Source organism: Ramularia collo-cygni (genome assembly GCF_900074925.1).
Source record: "Ramularia collo-cygni strain URUG2 genome assembly, contig: RCC_scaffold02, whole genome shotgun sequence".
Lineage (NCBI taxonomy): Eukaryota > Fungi > Ascomycota > Dothideomycetes > Mycosphaerellales > Mycosphaerellaceae > Ramularia > Ramularia collo-cygni.
The window spans coordinates 2,084,118-2,102,191 of NW_019716256.1; the positions used below are offsets into that span (position 1 = coordinate 2,084,118).

Here is an 18,074-nt window from a genome sequence, read left to right on the forward strand (position 1 = left end):
AAGGCGTTCAGATGTCACCTCCACCGATGACTGGGAGCACCCTGCTTGCAGTCACATTGGCGGCTTTCCTAGCATACGTAAGCGGTATGATCTTGAGAGCGCGGGACCCTATACTGATATGCCATCGTGAACAGCAAATATGGATGTGCATCTACAATTTGTACTTCCATCCCTGTGCAAAGTATCCCGGTCCCTTCCTCGCGAGGATGAGCATCTTTCCCGATTTGTACTATGCATGGAAGGGAACCAAGCACATGTGGGCAGATGATCTTCACAAAAGATATGGTAATCAGAAGCTTTTGCCGGTGTGTTTGGTGTGGTAAATGCTMATCAATACTTAGGGCCGGTCGTACGTCTCGAACCATCCTTTCTCTCCGTCATCACACCTGGTGCTGTACAAGGTACATCCAATTGATCATACTGGGATGTTGTAAAGTGTTGCTGATTCTCAAAGCCATATACGCTCATGGATCCTCTTTTGAGAAGGTTGGTGCTTGTTTAATGTATTCTGATCGCACCGTTCTTGCTAAACCCATGCCCATTCCAGGCAACCTTCTACCACCGGGGCTCGCCACAAACCCAAGTGTTGACGGTGTGTAATTCCGTGGCTGTTCCTTGCCTTGTACTCATCACAGTCTCCTCAGAACCTGGCAACGGCCACCGACAAGAAGGTTCACAGCCGAAAGCGCAGAATCATCGCGCAGGCATTCAGCGAGGCGTCGATCCGATGGTATGAAGCGACGCTACTCAACAAGGATCGTATCTTTTGTCAACGCATTTGCGACCCGGATACATTCGGGGGAAAATACAAGAACATGGCACGATGGTTCTCCTATCTCACCTACGATACAATGGGAGTCTTGACGTTTAGTCATGAGTACAACATGTTGACAAAGGAGGACGATCACTTCATTCAGCCCTTGATCGATACATTTCAGCACAGTCAAGTCGTTGTGAGTGCATGCAGACTTTGATGATCAATACCGGGTGAGCTGACTTCTTGGAATAGCTGGGCGTTGTGCCTTGGGTCGAACGCTGGGGTCTGGCCCCATTACTCTTTGTCAGAATCCTGGGTGCGGTGGCAAGATTCCGCAAGTATGTCGACCGACAAGTTGCTTTTCGAATGGACCAGGAAAAAGCTGGGAAAGGCGCTCGAGATATCTTCAAGATCCTTCTCGACCACGAAGACAAGACCACGGGCGAGAAGATGGAGTTTAAAGAGCTTTCCGATGAAGCGGTTGTTTTGATCATAGCTGGTAAACCGTCAACTCTGCCCTGGGTGAGCTTGCCAATTCTGTACTGATGAATCGCAGCGTCCGATACAACAGGCACGGCGCTTTCCGGCCTCTGGTTCTATCTCGCAAAGTATCCGGAGTGCTACAGTAAGCTCAAAGATGAAGTTCGATCGACTTTTTCGGATGTCGAAGAGATTATCAGCGGCGACAAGCTACGAAGCTGCAAATACCTCAGAGCATGTGTTGAAGAGGCGCTCCGTATGAGTCCCGGCGTACCGGGATATCTCACCAGAGAATCTGCAAAAGACGAGTCGATTGACGGGCACTTCATCCCAGCAGGAACTCAAGTCGGAGCTCCAGGGTGGACCACTCATCGCAATCCCGACATCTTCCCCGATCCACAGACTTACCGGCCCGAGCGATGGATGACCGAGTCCTCGGAGGAGCTCCAGCGGATGCGTTCGATTCATTTTCCCTTTAGCTACGGCCAGAGAGCATGTATTGGGAAGAACTTGGCCTACAACTCAATTTATCTCATCACAGCTCGGCTGGCATTCTTGTTTGAGATCGAGTCCCGTGATGCTCTGCCATTGGAATACCATGTCAAGGATCACTTTGCAGCTGGCGAAAAGGATGGGCCATATCTAGCATTCACAGAGAAGAGCCTTAAATAGGGGTAGAGGGAAGTCATTCTAGATCTGGTAGACGTGGGATGTGAACGATTCAAAAGGGCGAGGTGAGGTAGATGATATCTCGTTACGCTCGACAACAAAAAACATTCACTTCTACATACCTCGTCTTGACTTGTTTGCCCATGACTTGATAGGGGTCAAAGGAAATGCAAGATTTTGAACCTTGATTTAAGGCTCCTTGGCATGGCATGCGTAGAGAAGGTCAATTCATTGATCTAGCCAATTCACTATGTGTGTACCGCGGACATGCTTATGATAAACCCGTGGACTCACCCAACACTCGGGACGACTTTCAGTGTTCAAATACGACTGCATCAGCTCCAACATGTCACTGTGGGTCTCAAGGCTACAGAATCTCGAACAGAGCTACGTCTGGCAGATCTAAGCGATCATCCGCCAACCAGCTTCCATCCATGCCAGAAAGATCTCCGTGATGGGACGATGGGCTCGATTCATCCCTCGGACCATCTATCCATCCCTCTCTCAATCATACCGCTCCTCTGGCTGTAACACCATCCGACTGCTCGTCATTCCATAAACGGACTCCTTCCTCGTCGGCACAATCTTTGTCAACCGATATCGCGGCGGCGACGCAAACTCCATGCACCTCGCCCTCTTCATCTCTCCCCGACTATTAGAATTCACCAAATGTAGCGCAACCTGCTGACCCGTCTCAATGTCCCAGCAATTCAGCGAGGTGGAATCCACAATCTTCTGCACTTGGGAGAGGTAGAAGACCAGAATCCAGACACCAACAATGGTAGGCATGGCGGGTAGGATGTAGCGCTTTCGAAGCTCGATTGGGGCGGCGGGGATCTTGACACCGTTTTGCATCATGGCGTAACCGTTTGTGGCCGATCTGGAACTGGTGTTCATTCTTGGGGGTGAGATGGTCAATCGTCCAGAATCCTTGAACCAGCTGGGCTCGGCGGCGAGGAGACCCCATTCATCCGCCGCCCAGCCTGGCATCGCGCCTCCTGCGCCACGTTTGGGCATTCGCCATGCGAATAAAGAATCATCCGTGCCCTTTTTCAGAAGCTCTTCTTGGAGTCTGATGAAAGCGCTTGTACCGGTCTGACCATACCGAACGTCCATGTTGATGTTGAACAGTCCAACCAGGCTGTACGCCATATCTTCCTCTCTCGTCGTCCTCCTGCCAGCCATCCAGCTCATCTTGGTGGCGATACATGCCGAACTGAGCGACTCGCGATTGTTCCTGAGGTACTTGGTATCGATGCCAGTCACGGCGCTGATTGGAGCAGAGAGGTCATGCTTTGAACCCAGTTCATTCCAGTTCGTGTCGTAGAATACCATATGCCTGGGAGCCAGAAGCTCTTGTAGCGTCCATCCTACGATTGACAAGCGTGAATACTCGGAATGCCACTCATGTGAAACGTGTTGATCAACTTACCTCTCGAAAACCACTCCGAAGCAATCCACCTCTCCGACCCAATCTTTTTGAAAACACCCGGCTCCCTCGAACGATCCTCGCCCGGACTCCCACCCACCTCCACATCAACAAGATACCCCAAACAAATGGCCGCTTTCAAATACCACTGAAACATCGAATTGATCGACTCCACCAACTCCGTCTGACTCTCCTTGTTGATGCAACACGTATCCACCCACAACCACTCATACCCCAGCGATCGGGCCTCATTACAAGCATTGATGATTTTCCTAAAAGCCGGCGTGGAAAGCGGCACATTGCGCTTGATGTCCTGGAAACTAATCTCCTTTCCTTGCCATCTATGCGAGAGGATGGCGTACCCTCTCCCGTTGAGAAAGTACTCTAGAGGTTTCCAGTCTTCGTTCAATCTGATCGTCGTGGTATTGATCATCCACATGTTGCATACACGGGCCGGACAGGCATGGAAGGGGAGAAAAGAGGAATCGAAGGACCAAAAACATAATCTGCGAAGCGCTGGAAATGTATACATGGCACAGCCATGGCGTTGGGGCTAAATTGAYGCCTTGGAACATATCAACCAATCGCGGAGCTGATATCTTGATCTAATGCACGCTGTGTCAGCGAAGGATTCGAAGGATCACATAAGCGCGTCTTCAGGCCAGCGGCACGAATGAGTTGTGTTGTCATGATATTCCTCGGCGATGCTGCTGGAATACTCGGACTGATGTTTTACGATGGATTGTGTATTCCACAGAGCTCCTCAGTCGTTTTCATGACGTCTTGAGGCCCTGCTCTCTGCTGAATCCATCACTCTGAAGCTGCTAGAACAATTGCTAGCAGCAGAGTGGCCCGTCATTCTATTAGAGGGCAATTGAGGGCGCTGGTAGTCAATCAAGTTCCTCATATCGACAGCTCTGATGTTACAAGATGAAGCGGGATGGAAGCAGATGTGACCTCCGAATCAGACTCGATTCTTCGGGATTGCTTTGACCGTTTTTGGTGAACAAACATGGAAGATTGTAGAAGCCTCATCCCATCTCCTGATTGATCGTGGTMCATTGATGTCCTTGACTGTCTTCGTCGGTCCTGGCATTGTCAAGCGAGTGTCTGAAGGCGTACGCAATCGCACTGGCAGCCTTATCCTCATCCTCCAACGCCCGTCATCTGCGACGTCCATTCCATCAACTCTGATGGATTCAGCTGTCGCTGGCCTTGGATTCTTCCAAGCGAGTGATGATGATGTGAGCTGACAGACGTGGCGGTGATGATGGGATGGCGGCTAACTTAAAATCCAAGCCCGAAACAAATTTGCCCTTCAATCTGCAGCCTTGGCACAGACAGTACAACTTCGACAACAACAATGAACAATGCCGAGAAGGGAAGGTGATGTTCTTGGGATGCTTTTTTCCCATTCCATGCCATGCGCATGCCATGCCATCCCCGCGGCGGCCAGGCCGGGTCGGTCGGGCATGTGGGTCGCGGATGGGACCGTCGGCTTCGCATCCAAGCATCCTTCCACATTCTTCAGCTCAGCTCAGCTCTTCATCTCCCTCGTGCATTATTGGCTGCGCTCCACGTGCCCTGAACGCAATTCTCACTGCAGGATCAGGATCTAGGGCTCGAGTGGGAATGATATAAGAAAGACGACGGCGCCAAGTGTGGGAGTTCCAACTTCTCATCGCCTCTACTCTTACAGAAGATCCACTCCGCGGTCATGGCGTACAGTAGCCTGCTATCACTCGCCGCTGGTGTCGGGAGCCATCAATTCTACTTTCACCATGGAGAGCACCACATGTACCCGATACTCTATCTCCAGCTCTTCACGCTTGCATGCATCGCCGGCGTGTTTGCGTTGGTCAACCTTGGCGATGCCAGCACTTCCGAGGCCATCTCCACCGTGGGCACCCTCTCCGTCTGCTGGTTGTCGGGCGTATACGGCAGCCTGTTGACATATAGATTGTTCTTCAATCCCCTCAACAAGATTCCAGGTCCCATCGGAGCGCGTCTGGGGGAGCTCTACTTTACCACCAAGCTCGGCGGTCAAGATTGCTACTATCAGCTGCAAAAGATCCACCAGCAATACGGCCGCTATGTGCGAATCGGAGCCAACACGCTCTCCATCGCCGACCCGGATATCATGCAGCCTGCGTTCGGCGCGAATGCCAAGATCATCAAAGGTGATTGGTATGATGGCAGCGCTCCGCACCACAGCATGCACATGACCAGAGACAAGGGCTTGCACGACCGGCGAAGGCGGGTTTGGGCGCCCGCATTCAGCGACAAGGCGTTGAGAGAGTATGAAGTGGTCGTACAAGAGTTCAACGACAAACTCATCCAACGCATCGGAGATTTCAAAGGCGGCGCGGTCAATGTCACCACCTGGTTCAACCTTTACTCGTTTGATGTCATGGGTCGGCTTGCTTTTGGGAAAGACTATGGCATGGTGGAATCGGGAAAGAGACATTGGGCGCTCGATCTCCTCAGCGAGGGTATGGAGATCAGTGCTTACAAGATTCCCACGTGGGTGTTTAGAATACTGATTTCCGTTCCGGGACTCGCTGCTGGATATCACAAATTCTTGAACTTTTGCTTCACCGAGCTCAAAGAGCGAGTTCAACATCCGGAAAAGACGGGCGGGAAGGACATTACCGGGTGGCTTTTGAAAGCATACGCTGGCGAGAAGCATCCCGAGAATGATCCGCTGTTGCAAGGCGATGCACAACTCATCATTGTGGCGGGAAGTGACACGACTGCCGCAACATTGACATATCTCTTCTATCACCTCGCCCTCGATCCGAGTCAACAGACGAAGCTGCGTGAGGAACTCAAGCCACTGACACATGGCGCATGGAGCGATAAGGATATTCAGCACGCAGACCACCTCAACGGTGCAATCAACGAATCTCTGCGCCTCCATCCACCAGTTCCTTCGGGTCTCTACCGACAGACGCCGAAAGAAGGCACGCAAGTTGGTGATGTCTTTATCCCCGGCGAAGTCGAATTCTTTGCGCCGTTATATGTCATGGGCAGAGGTATGTTGCATGTCTGCTTACATTTGATCCTGCTTGACTGACACTGCCCACAGATGAACAGATCTACACGGATGCCAACTCTTTCGTGCCCGAACGCTGGTACTCCAAGCCGGATATGATCAAGCATCCCGATGCCTTTGCTCCCTTCTCCATGGGACCCTTTAACTGCATCGGCAGAAATCGTAAGTTCATAACYCTGCGCGAGATGTGTATTGCAATGCTGATAGATGGATGTTTGTTACAGTTGCTCGCATGGAACTTCGAACCCTCACAGCACAGCTTCTACTCGCTTATGATGTCTCTTTTGCGCCTGGGGAGGATGGAACTAGACTTTTGACCAAGACCAAAGATCACTTTACGCTGAGTTTGGGACAGTTGGATTTGGTGTTTACTCCGGCGAGTTGATCGGAGCGGATGTATACAGATATCCATCAATGGGGTATGAATCAACGCTTGTATGCATGCATATTGCGGTCGAAATTGAAGATCGCTGGCTCTCCTGGTAATCATCGATTCATGGACGAGCAGCATTGCGGACAGCCAGTTCTGTTGTCGAAGGATGTCTTCTCGATCGTGCTGTGCCGTTGCTCTATAGCAAGAGAGGTGTCTCCAATCGCAGGATTTCCCCGGCCCTGGGGCAGTTCACGGGGAAAACTTCGTGAATATGGCATCCTGGGAATATCATCTTCCATACGACCAGGACTCATGGCGCAAATCAGAGACATGAGCTAGCGTTGGACGTGTACCAGCCAGTCGGAAGCAGTGCATCACTTTCGAGGAGCTTCCCCACAAAATCGATCGGCGCAGGAACTGCTCTTTCCCTCCTTTGCCGTGCCGATGAGGTGAGGGTCGTATTTCCGATATTTCCGACTGCACGGAGTATTCCCGACCTGCACGCGCGAAAACGCGACCTGATGTTCTCCCACCTCGGCAATCGCTACCCCATTCTCTCTCTAGCTATGATGATCCATACATACATGTAGAATAWCGTAGACATATCCTCCATATCAGGGCTGAATTCAACTCCTTCGTTTTCACCTTTACATATTCACTTCTCACTCCAAGCAAGCTCGTCCGCCCATCATGGCAACAAATCACCTCACCAAGATACCCTTCTCCGACCCACCTTACCTATTGGGCATGCCCTCCCCATTCTACCAAGAAAAACACCTGAGATTCCAAAAAGCCTGCCGAGCATGGATGGAAGAGCACTTCGTGCCCTTCCACATGGACTGGGAAAATGAAGGCAACCTCCCGACAGACCTCTTCGACAAATTCAACAGCTACAACATGCTAGTCCCCAACCTCCCCTCCCCTCTCCCTGTTAAAGAACTACACGCCCAAGGCATCAAAGACATTCTCGGAACCCCCGTCGAAGAGTGGGATTACGTGCACTCGGGCATCTGGATCGACGAGGCGCATCGATCCGGTCTCGGAGGTCCGACCAGTGGTCTCACGGCAGGATTCGCATACGCCATTCCTCCCATCATCAAGTACGGCTCACAAGCGCTCAAGGATAAGTTTCTTCCGGATCTGTTGACGGGACGTAAGAGGACGTGTATTGCGATTACGGAACCCGGGGCTGGAAGCGATGTGGCGAATATTGAAACTACGGCGGAGAAGAGCAAAGATGGCAAGGTTTATATTGTGAATGGAGCGAAGAAGTGGATCACGAATGGGATTTGGTCGGATTACGCCACCATGGCTGTGCGGACTGGTAAGGAGGCGGGAGCAGCGGGGTTGAGTCTTTTGGTCGTACCCCTCAAAGCTCCGGGGGTGGAGATGAGGAGGTTTACAGTGACGGGGACGAAGACGGGTGGTACGACGTTTATTGAATTGGACGATGTGCGGGTGCCGGTGGAGAACCTTATCGGCGAGGAGGGCAAGGGGATGTTGTATACCATGACCAACTTCAATCACGCGAGTCTCCTCCTTGCCCTGTGAGGATATCCATACGCTGACTTTGATGGCTCTTGCAGGAACGATTGATGATATCCCTCGCGACGACTAGACAAGCCCGCACGGCTCTCAGCACTGCCTTCGCCTATGTCATGAAGCGGGAAGCTTTCGGCAAGGCCATCATCGAGCAGCCTGTCGTCCGACATCGCCTTGCCAAAGCCGGAGCGGAATTGGAGACGCTGCAGAGTTGGCTGAATGAATTTCTGTACCAGATGAATCATTTGCCGAAGAAGGATGCGGATTTACGATTGGGTGGGTTGACTTCTTTGGCCAAGGCCAAGGCGGGCATGGTGTTGAATGAGTGCGCGCAAGTGGGCGTGTTGTTGCACGGGTGAGCACTCCGGACCGCTTGAGACACGCAAGATGAGGACCTCTGCTGACAGGATGACATAGTGGCAATGGCTTTACAGAAAGTGGACAGGGAGAGCTGGTGGCCAAGATCTACCGCGATGTTTTTGGTTCGAGGATTCCGGGAGGTTCTGAGGATGTGAGTCGCCCTTTATACCTGTTTCCTTACCTCCTCTTCGTTTTGATTGGAATGCTGACTCTGAACTCTTTCTTTCCAAATAGGTGATGCTTGATCTTGCAATCCGACAATTGTTGAAGAACTACCAACGAGCTACGAAGGAGATGGAGAAGAGTGGAGGGGCCAAGTTGTAGAAGAGTATGTCATATCATAGCATGTATGCAAACTGGTCAATAAATGGCCTTGCTGAGAATCGGGCATTTCCTTGGACAATCTCCTTGAAGTCGTGTAGCATGCTACATGTATTGCTGCAGCGACATGGTGGTTGGCATGTGAAGGTCTTTTGAGTTTGGGCCTCGAAAAAGTACGTTGGCTTGGAAGGCGATGTTTCGGTAGCCGGCAAGTGCGCTCAAGGCTCAGCCCTAACTACAAGCATCGGCCCCATAATTAATTCCGCATCTGCATCTGCAACTCGCGACCTTGACGATCCTGTGCTTCCAATCATCACACCTCATCGCCCTCGATATCGCCGCCCGTCCAACCCTCTCCCCGACCTTTACTCCGCTCACTCTTCCGGCATCCACCATCCTCGCGCCTTCCCTCCATCAGCGCACCGCCATCGTACGCGCGCCACTTCCCCATTTCGGGCGCGCTTGGGCGCTGCGCGTCTCCCTGGCCACGGACACCACCACCACCATCAACCTCACCTTTTACGCCATCAGTCGCATCGCTGCTCGTGGAAGAGGTAGGCTGGCTATTGCGCGTCCCGAGTCGCTGCAGTGAGGGCTGATTGGCACGGCGCGGGGGATTTGATTGTCTTGGAAAAGGGACGACCACGAACACGACAAGGACAAGGAACCACTTCATACACTCCCATCATGGCCTACGCCAATGACCCGATGATGGCCATGGCCGAGGAGGAGGAGGAAGAGGTGTACGGAGAGGACAACACCGTCACCGCCGAGGACTGCTGGACCGTCATCCATTCCTTCTTCGAGACCAAGGGCCTGGTTTCACAGCAGCTGGATTCCTTTGATGAATTCGCCAGCACCACAATGCAGCAGATTGTCGACGACCAGCCCGCCATTGTCATCGATCAGAACATCACTGCCATGGACGAGGACAGCGGGATGCCCATCGTCAAAAAGCGATCCAGCATCAAACTCGGCACCCTCACCGTCAGCCAGGCCGCCATGACCGAGGGTGATGGCAGCACCCGCGCCTTACATCCCCACGAGGCTCGCTTGCGAAATCTGACCTACTCTTCACCCATGTTTATTAAACTGCACAAGAAGGTTGAGTTTGCGCGCGAGCGAGCTCTCGGTGGGCACGAGGAAGACGGCGTGTGGGTTCCGCCTCCAAACTGGGATGGAATTGTCGAGACGGTGTGGGAGGAGGACCCGGACAACCCTCCGCAAACAATCGATCAAGTCTTCATCGGCAAGCTGCCCGTCATGCTCAAGTCGAAGATCTGTGCGCTGCGAAATCGAAGTGAAGCCGAGCTATACGCATTCCAGGAGTGTCCGTTAGATCAAGGCGGCTACTTTATCATCAACGGTAGCGAAAAGGTCCTCATTGCACAGGAGCGCAGTGCTGCAAACATCGTCCAGGTATTCAAGAAGAAGGGCACCAACACACCCGTCATTGCGGAGCTGCGCAGTGCTGTCGAGCGAGGCACGCGCTTGATCAGTTCCACCACGGTAAAGCTCTACAATCAGGCGGTCAACGCCAACAACCCCGGTCAAACAATCAAAGGCAGTCTGCCATACATCAAGACCGACATCCCCATCGCCATCATATTCCGAGCGCTGGGCGTTGTGTCGGATGAGGACATTCTGAATCACATTGTGAACAAAGAGGATACCCAAATGCTGGAGATGCTCAAACCGTGTTTGGAGGAGGCTTTCGTGGTGCAGGATCGGGACAACGCTCTTGATTTCATCGGCCGCAGAGGGCAGCAAACTGGTACTAAGGACCGCCGAATCCGATACGCGAGGGACATTATGCAAAAGGAGTTTCTGCCTCACATTTCTCAAGAAGAGGGCAGTGAGACGAAAAAAGCATTCTTCTTGGGATACATGGTGAACCGCATGCTGCAGTGTGCTCTGGGTCGCACGGAAGAGGACGATCGAGATCATTTCGGTAAGAAGCGACTGGATCTTGCCGGTCCACTGATGGCCCAGGTCTTCCGTTTGAAGTTCGTGCAGCTGGTGAAGGAGATGAAGCTGTACCTCCTCCGCTGTGTCGATGGAGGAAAGGACTTCAACATCACCCTCGCGATCAAAACGAACATTCTCACCTCTGGTCTGCGATACTGTCTTGCCACGGGTAATTGGGGTGATCAAAAGAAAGCCTCCAGCGCCAAAGCTGGTGTCAGTCAAGTGCTGAACCGATATACCTACGCCTCCACACTTTCCCATTTGCGGAGAACAAACACACCCATCGGTCGTGATGGCAAGATTGCCAAGCCGCGACAACTTCACAACACCCATTGGGGTCTCGTGTGTCCGGCAGAAACGCCGGAAGGACAGGCTTGTGGGTTGGTGAAGAACTTGTCGCTCATGTGCTACGTCTCGGTGGGAACACCTGGCGAGCCATTGACAGACTTTATGCGACAGCGCGGCATGGACCTGTTGGAAGAATACGATCCCGTTTTGGAGCCCAAGTCGACCAAGGTCTTCATCAACGGTACTTGGGTTGGTGTGCACAAGAACGCTGGACAACTCACCGAAACTCTGCGATCGCTACGAAGAAAAGGCCTGCTCAGTTTCGAGGTCACCATCATTCGTGACGTTCGAGAACGCGAGATTCGAGTCTTCACCGATGCTGGGCGTGTTTGTCGGCCGCTGTTTGTGGTCGACAACAAACCCGACTCGGCAGATCGCGGCAGTCTGGTGTTGAAGCAAGATCAGATTGCAAAGCTGCATGAARACGAGGCGGCAGCGGCTTCCCTCCGTGGTATTAGTGAAGAGGACAGGGCCGAACATACCTACGGCTGGATGGGTTTGGTCCGCGATGGTGTGGTGGAGTACCTCGATGCGGAAGAAGAAGAGACCGCCATGATCATCATGACTCCCGAGGATCTTGACGAGCACAGAGCGCTTCGCTCGGGCGCAGAGTACGATGACCCGAAATCCGATCCGCATCGACGTATCAAGCCCAAGCCCAATATGCAGGTTCACACGTGGACCCATTGCGAGATTCATCCTGCCATGATTCTGGGCATCTGCGCCAGTATCATTCYCTTCCCTGATCACAACCAATCCCCACGTAACACTTATCAAGTAAGGCCATCACATCCTCCTCATGCCTTCCAAAATGTCGTCGCTAACCAAGTCAACAGTCCGCTATGGGTAAGCAAGCCATGGGTGTAACGCTCACCAACTACAACGTTCGCATGGACACCATGGCCAACGTGCTATATTACCCACAAAAGCCACTTGCCACAACAAGAAGTATGGAGTTCTTAAAATTCCGAGACCTCCCCGCAGGTCAAAACGCCATCGTCGCCATTTCATGTTATTCTGGCTACAACCAGGAAGATTCCGTCATCATRAACCAGAGCAGTATCGATCGTGGTCTGTTCCGTTCCCTCTTCTACCGAGCATACATGGACCAGGAGAAGCGTGTCGGCATGAGCGTTGTTGAATCCTTCGAGTGCCCCACTAGGACTGACACGATGAAGATGAAGCAAGGCAGCTATGACAAGCTCGATAATGATGGAATCGTCTCTCCTGGCTGCCGTGTTTCGGGTGGAGACATGCTGATTGGAAAGACTGCGCCCATGGCACCTGATGCGGAAGAGCTCGGCATGAGGACCAAGATGCAGTCGAAGCGTGATGTCAGCACGTCTTTGAGATCTACCGAGAACGGTGTTGTGGATCAGGTCCTCCTCACCACCAACACCGARGGTCTACGATTCGCCAAAGTCCGGACAAGGGTTACAAAGGTGCCACAGATTGGTGACAAGTTTGCCTCTCGTCACGGACAAAAGGGTACCATTGGTATCACCTATCGTCAAGAGGACATGCCTTTCTCCGCCGACGGTCTCACTCCGGACATCATCATCAACCCTCACGCCATTCCCTCCCGTATGACAATCGCCCATTTGATCGAGTGTCTTTTATCGAAAGTTGGCGCTCTCCAAGGTCAGGAAGGTGACGCAACGCCTTTTACCGATGTCACCGTGACATCCATCTCGGAGATTCTGGCAGACCACGGTTTCCAACAGCGCGGCTTCGAGGTAATGTACAACGGTCACACGGGTAAGAAGCTCAACGCACAAGTCTTCCTCGGACCCACCTATTACCAACGTCTCCGACACATGGTCGACGACAAGATTCACGCGCGTGCCCGTGGTCCCCTGCAAGTTCTCACCCGCCAACCTGTCGAAGGTCGTGCTCGAGATGGTGGTCTTCGATTCGGAGAAATGGAGCGCGACTGTATGATTGCACACGGCGCTTCCGCTTTCCTGAAAGAACGATTGCTGGACGTCAGTGACGCCTTCCGGGTGCACATTTGTGAGATTTGCGGCTTGATGACGCCCATTGCGAGTATCAAGAAACAGCAATTCGAGTGTCGTCCGTGCCGGAACAAGACGAAGATTGCGCAGATTATCATTCCTTATGCGGCGAAATTGCTGTTCCAGKAGTTGGCTGCCATGAATGTTGCTACGAGAATGTTTACCACGAGGAGTGGGATTAGCATTAGATGATGAAAGAGGAATCGCTTTGAGGAGAGATGGGAGATGGAGAGGAGGTTATGGAAAATGCATGCATGCGTGAGGGAGCGGGATGCGGGATGCTGGATGTTTTCTGGCATTATCAAATGTAACATCAATCAACAACATGGAGGGTCATTGGGCCTTTTTTGCTTCAAAGTGGAGATTCGAATATTTCCAATCGCATCGCATCGCTGTGGTCTTGTTCTTTTCTGGTGTTGTTCCATCGTGTTGTGTCTTTGAATTCAGTGAATATGATTATGATTTAAATGCTGGGATAGTTAGGGTTAGGGTTGGGGTAGTAGAGATATGTAAGTCTTCGGATCGCTAGAGAGGTAAGCWGTTCTTCACAATACTGTCGAATTCCTTATGGATTTCCAGGAATATTGCTCGATAATTAGGGAGTGGTAGACACATGTAGCGAGTCGTAGATTGGACACAAGCGTATCTGAAAGCATCAGCTGTTTACCTCTTACAGTTTCTCTTCATTCCATAACCCTTGGAACGAACTCTGTTGCTGCGCTACCAAGTGTCGGGGATACCAAAGCCTTCCGGATCTCGTTATAGTGAATCGATGACGAGACTCGCTAATAGGTGGCTATTAGGTAGCATGAAATGGAGTAGTCTTGTGAGAGTCAAATATCTTACACTGATAACGTCCTCTTGTTCATGCAGTCAGTCACTCACTACTGCAGACAGCGTGAGATTTTCGATTGTTGCAGTAGGTAGGGCGAAAATCTTCGATATAACCAGGCCTTACACCTTCAATCAATTCAAGCAGAGAATCGAAGAATAAGGTGCCTCTACCATTGACAACGCCAGCGGGCCCATGCCCAACCAGCCTTTTGCACTCCCAAGTATGTRATTACCAGGACATGATGAATCTTCAGACTTCTACATGATTAAACAAGACCATCCACTCTCCGCATCCCGCTCCAAATCAAAGACTCGCTCTTCTACCCTCCTCACACTCTTCTCATAGTCTCCTAAATTATTAGCCGCATCCTCAATCCTACTCCTCAAGCCCTGAATTTCATAATCGAGCTTCGCGGCCAGACTTTCAATCTGCTTTCCGCCTTCCTCGAATCGCTCCGTTTCATCCCTCATCAAGGTCTCCGAATGGGACTGGAGATCCCGCACCTCTGCTCGTCTCCGTTCCAGCATTGCGCCCAGCGCGTCAATATCGGAATCTTGCTGGGGTAGGAGTTCGGAAGTGAGATGCTCAATCTGGGCGGCTGTGAAGGGCGCCGTGTCGGTGTGTAGGAGAGCGATGAGATGTCGAAGATGCTTTGCTTCGGCTGCCGTGCATCTCTCGGCTGCAAGTTCGGCGTTGAGAGTTGGTGGTGGGGAGAAGGGATCTTCATTGTCGGAATCTGATAGTGAAGGCCAGTCGAGCACGGAAGAGGATACCAGGGAGAAGGAGAGATGGCGTGAGTAGCCTGCTTCGGTTGTGTGTGCTTTATCATACAGTGGATCGGATGCTGTGCGACGCAGGAGATTTGTGATTTCTACTTCTGTTTCTGGGCCTGATGGAAGTATTTCGTTCAAGTCAACCCCTTTGTAGAGGGATCCTCTGATGGAGGGTAAGACTTCGCCGGAGGAGGAAGCGCCATGGTTGCCATTCTCAGAAGAGACTTTTTGCGGGTATTGTTCGACACCGACCTGCTGATTACGGGAAATCGTTGCGGCAGGAGGAAGATCTTCCATGGAACTTCTGACAGGGATCTGTGGAATCGACTCGTTTGTGATAGTCCGCTTTCTTCCAAGAATTCTACCAAGCCGCTCGGTCTGATGAGCAGCTGCTGGAACTGGTACTTCATCCTTGCCATTGGTATATCCTTGTGGGCTCTCGGGACTACCCAGAGGACTCGTATGAGAACGGCGAAGCAGTGGTCTTTTCTTGACATCTTTGTCAACGGGAGAAGCAGGTACTGACTCATCAGTCGACGGTTTGGCCTTGTGGCCTCGAAACCCTACAGCACCCTTCACCTTTCCCAGCCCACTTTTGGCATCATGCCGCAACGTGTTGGCACGCTTGAAAACTGACTGCATCGCTCCCTCATCAGTCTCATTCTCCTCTTCGCCAGGCGTAGCATTGAGGTCATCATATTGCTGTTGCGGGTCGTGCGGCATGCCCTCGACGGTGCTCTTTCGCGCTGTCCAAGTGAAGCCACCATGTTCATCGGAGCGGAATACCAAGCCTTTGCCAACTAGTGGAGCATCTTGGACCTCTTCTGGAGCCCGCTCGATGTTACCGTCGGACAGCTTCGATTTTTTCATTGGCCTTCCCAACCATAGCCACTTACATCTATCGCCATAGACCAATTGTGCGAAACGGTCAATATCGACAGTTTCAATCTCGGCAATTCCAGCTCTGTCACGCCTTCCGACAGCATCCATGACCATTTCGCCACCTTTGCCACTCAATTCCGCAACAGTGGACTTGACAGCTTTTGGAACCGCCCATCTCTCTTTATGTGCAGCTTTTTGGGTCGTTTTATGCAAATGCTTCAATGTCCTTCGATCCAGCCGCCTCGTACGCGGAAGGCGTTGATGCTTTTGGTAGCTTCCAATACCACGCTTCATGGATTCCAGATCGAATGGATCTTTCGAGACCGGGGCATTCTCAGCATGAAGACGATTCCTTGCACCCATGAGGAGACCCAGAAGAGCGGCAACGGTAGTGGGACCTAGGATGCCGTCGTGAGGTTCTATGTTATACTGCTCAGTTCCCAGCTCTACCCACCAGTCATTGATGGCTCGTTCAGTGACATCACAGAGGAGGCCGTCGGCGTAGTCTATCTCAAGCTCGCCGAAAAGKGTCAGTGCGCGTTGGCAGAGCTTTACTAATTCCACGACCGCCTTGAATGCCTCATTCTTGTCACTCGTGCGATACAATTGATGAAACTTGGCAACAGTAGCGACCGCAGGTGGAGCAAGAGTAAGACCCACCCGGCCAGAACAACCCAGGCGTTTGAGATTCTCACTAACAACAAAGTTGCATCGATGTTTGACAATGTCTCCTTCTGGGACTGGTATTACCGTGAGTGATGAAGGAAAGCCCGAGAGATTAGTCACCATGAGAATTCCAAGCGGCGTGTCGCGTCTCCGTGCGTGATATTGATTGAGGGCTTTGAAGTACACTCGTAATCGCATGGACCACGTGCTCTCATCGGTGGGCACACYCAGTACTCCCACGACGATGGAATGGGATTGATCACCGGTATATGTGGTGACGACGAAAGTCGGATGGGATCGAGAGGTGGTCCATTGTTCGACAATGTAGCATTCATAGCCACGTAATATGCGCCGGCGAGCGAGGACCGTGGTGGATGGGTCTTCTTGGAGATAACGAAACGCAACGGAATCCGTAAGAACAAAGCGTTGCTGGCCAGGAGTTGCTTCGGGGACGTCTTCKTGTAGATCTCGGTGSWMGYCSWMWYWTKRWRWMWMMRGGGGTATCGGTGAGACGAGCTGGGGTATTGATTGCTGAGACAAGTGTTGGGTTTGTAGCGGCGGCGGCTTCCGCCTGGCTTGCTCGGCGGATGTCCTTGTGGCCATGATCAAAGTCCTGGTGGCCGCAATAGGCGGCACGTCTTCTTAGAACATGGCGGCAGATATGGCGTTGATGTATTGAGTGGATGTTGTCCTGCAAGCTGGTTTGGAAGGGSCGGAAGCGGAAGCGGGAGTAGCCGTAGCGGCGGCGTAGAATAATTAGCGTCATCAGCCACGATTCAAGTGGAGTCGTGCTCTCACCTCACCTCACCTCACCTCATCTCGTCTCCTTCACCTGCACACGTGAATTGTTCACACCGGCGTGTTGGCTTGAACACTGAGCTGAGTAGGAGAGTCAGCAAGTGACAATATCCCGGCACTCGCCATCACCAGGATAGGGGGGAAAATGTCCACTGCAGTATCCACTCACGTTTCCCTTCCTCGTTACCAGGTTCTGGTTCGGGTACAATATCCTACCAGTCTCGAACACCTCATCGCTGACTCCATTCGAATCTTGGTCTCACACAACCAAGAGGTCATTTGTACCCATCGAACGTCAATTTTGAGCGGAGAGTGTATTGACTGAAGCCTTGCCAGCAATGACATCGGCTTCGGCCACCACTTGCAAGAATTCACTACAAAGATGCGGGGTTGAAAGGCTCGTTCGGACAAGTCATGTATTAAGATGTCATTACACTAGAAATCTGCACTCTGTGGTGTGCTCACACGTATTCCCTTATTCTGGCTTACTCTTCCTCATAATAATAGTCTCCCTCAGCGTCATAACCTCCATCCTCTCCTGATGATGAAGATCCTTGGCCGTCCTGACCCTTGGAACCGTCCTGGCCCATAGAGCTGCCCTCCATGTTTCCTTGTGAGGATGATCCACCACCAGCCGATGGGGATCCTGATGAGCTGCCAGATGGTCCTTGACCTGATGATGATGCTGATGCTCCGCCAGACTGTCCACCGCTGCTGCCCTGGCCCGATGGGGATCCAGAGGAGCTACCACCATTACCTTGACCACCCATTCCCTGGCCGCTCATGCCTTGGCCGCTCATGCC

The 18,074-nt window shown here is 52.0% G+C and overlaps 7 protein-coding genes; 4 read left to right on the forward strand and 3 right to left on the reverse strand.

Annotated features, from left to right (window-relative positions):
- Positions 1-26: 26 nt before the first annotated feature.
- Positions 27-1,909, forward strand: RCC_02356 (related to cytochrome P450 67; the record flags this gene model as incomplete). XM_023767646.1 has 8 exons in its annotated part: positions 27-77; positions 135-285; positions 342-401; positions 455-486; positions 548-592; positions 645-953; positions 1,010-1,256; positions 1,314-1,909. The coding sequence occupies 8 exons, from the start codon at positions 27-29 to the stop codon at positions 1,907-1,909; spliced, it is 1,491 nt and encodes a 496-aa protein (XP_023623414.1).
- A 501-nt stretch (positions 1,910-2,410) lies between these two features.
- Positions 2,411-3,774, reverse strand: RCC_02357 (related to beta transducin-like protein; the record flags this gene model as incomplete). XM_023767647.1 has 2 exons in its annotated part: positions 2,411-3,276; positions 3,339-3,774. 2 exons carry the CDS (start codon positions 3,772-3,774, stop codon positions 2,411-2,413), a joined length of 1,302 nt encoding a protein of 433 aa, XP_023623415.1.
- A 1,278-nt stretch (positions 3,775-5,052) lies between these two features.
- Positions 5,053-6,775, forward strand: RCC_02358 (related to pisatin demethylase cytochrome P450; the record flags this gene model as incomplete). XM_023767648.1 has 3 exons in its annotated part: positions 5,053-6,370; positions 6,424-6,552; positions 6,615-6,775. The coding sequence occupies 3 exons, from the start codon at positions 5,053-5,055 to the stop codon at positions 6,773-6,775; spliced, it is 1,608 nt and encodes a 535-aa protein (XP_023623416.1).
- A 678-nt stretch (positions 6,776-7,453) lies between these two features.
- On the forward strand, positions 7,454-8,989 carry RCC_02359 (probable acyl-CoA dehydrogenase; the record flags this gene model as incomplete). XM_023767649.1 has 4 exons in its annotated part: positions 7,454-8,290; positions 8,350-8,660; positions 8,723-8,816; positions 8,900-8,989. The coding sequence occupies 4 exons, from the start codon at positions 7,454-7,456 to the stop codon at positions 8,987-8,989; spliced, it is 1,332 nt and encodes a 443-aa protein (XP_023623417.1).
- Positions 8,990-9,673: 684 nt separating this feature from the next.
- Positions 9,674-13,509, forward strand: RCC_02360 (probable DNA-dependent RNA polymerase II RPB140 (RPB2); the record flags this gene model as incomplete). XM_023767650.1 has 2 exons in its annotated part: positions 9,674-12,079; positions 12,139-13,509. The coding sequence occupies 2 exons, from the start codon at positions 9,674-9,676 to the stop codon at positions 13,507-13,509; spliced, it is 3,777 nt and encodes a 1,258-aa protein (XP_023623418.1).
- A 900-nt stretch (positions 13,510-14,409) lies between these two features.
- Positions 14,410-15,795, reverse strand: RCC_02361 (uncharacterized protein; the record flags this gene model as incomplete). The annotated part of the gene is made up of 1 exon (XM_023767651.1): positions 14,410-15,795. The coding sequence occupies one exon, from the start codon at positions 15,793-15,795 to the stop codon at positions 14,410-14,412; it is 1,386 nt and encodes a 461-aa protein (XP_023623419.1).
- Positions 15,796-17,756: 1,961 nt separating this feature from the next.
- Positions 17,757-18,071, reverse strand: RCC_02362 (uncharacterized protein; the record flags this gene model as incomplete). The annotated part of the gene is made up of 1 exon (XM_023767652.1): positions 17,757-18,071. The coding sequence occupies one exon, from the start codon at positions 18,069-18,071 to the stop codon at positions 17,757-17,759; it is 315 nt and encodes a 104-aa protein (XP_023623420.1).
- Between the last annotated feature and the right edge of the window lie 3 nt (positions 18,072-18,074).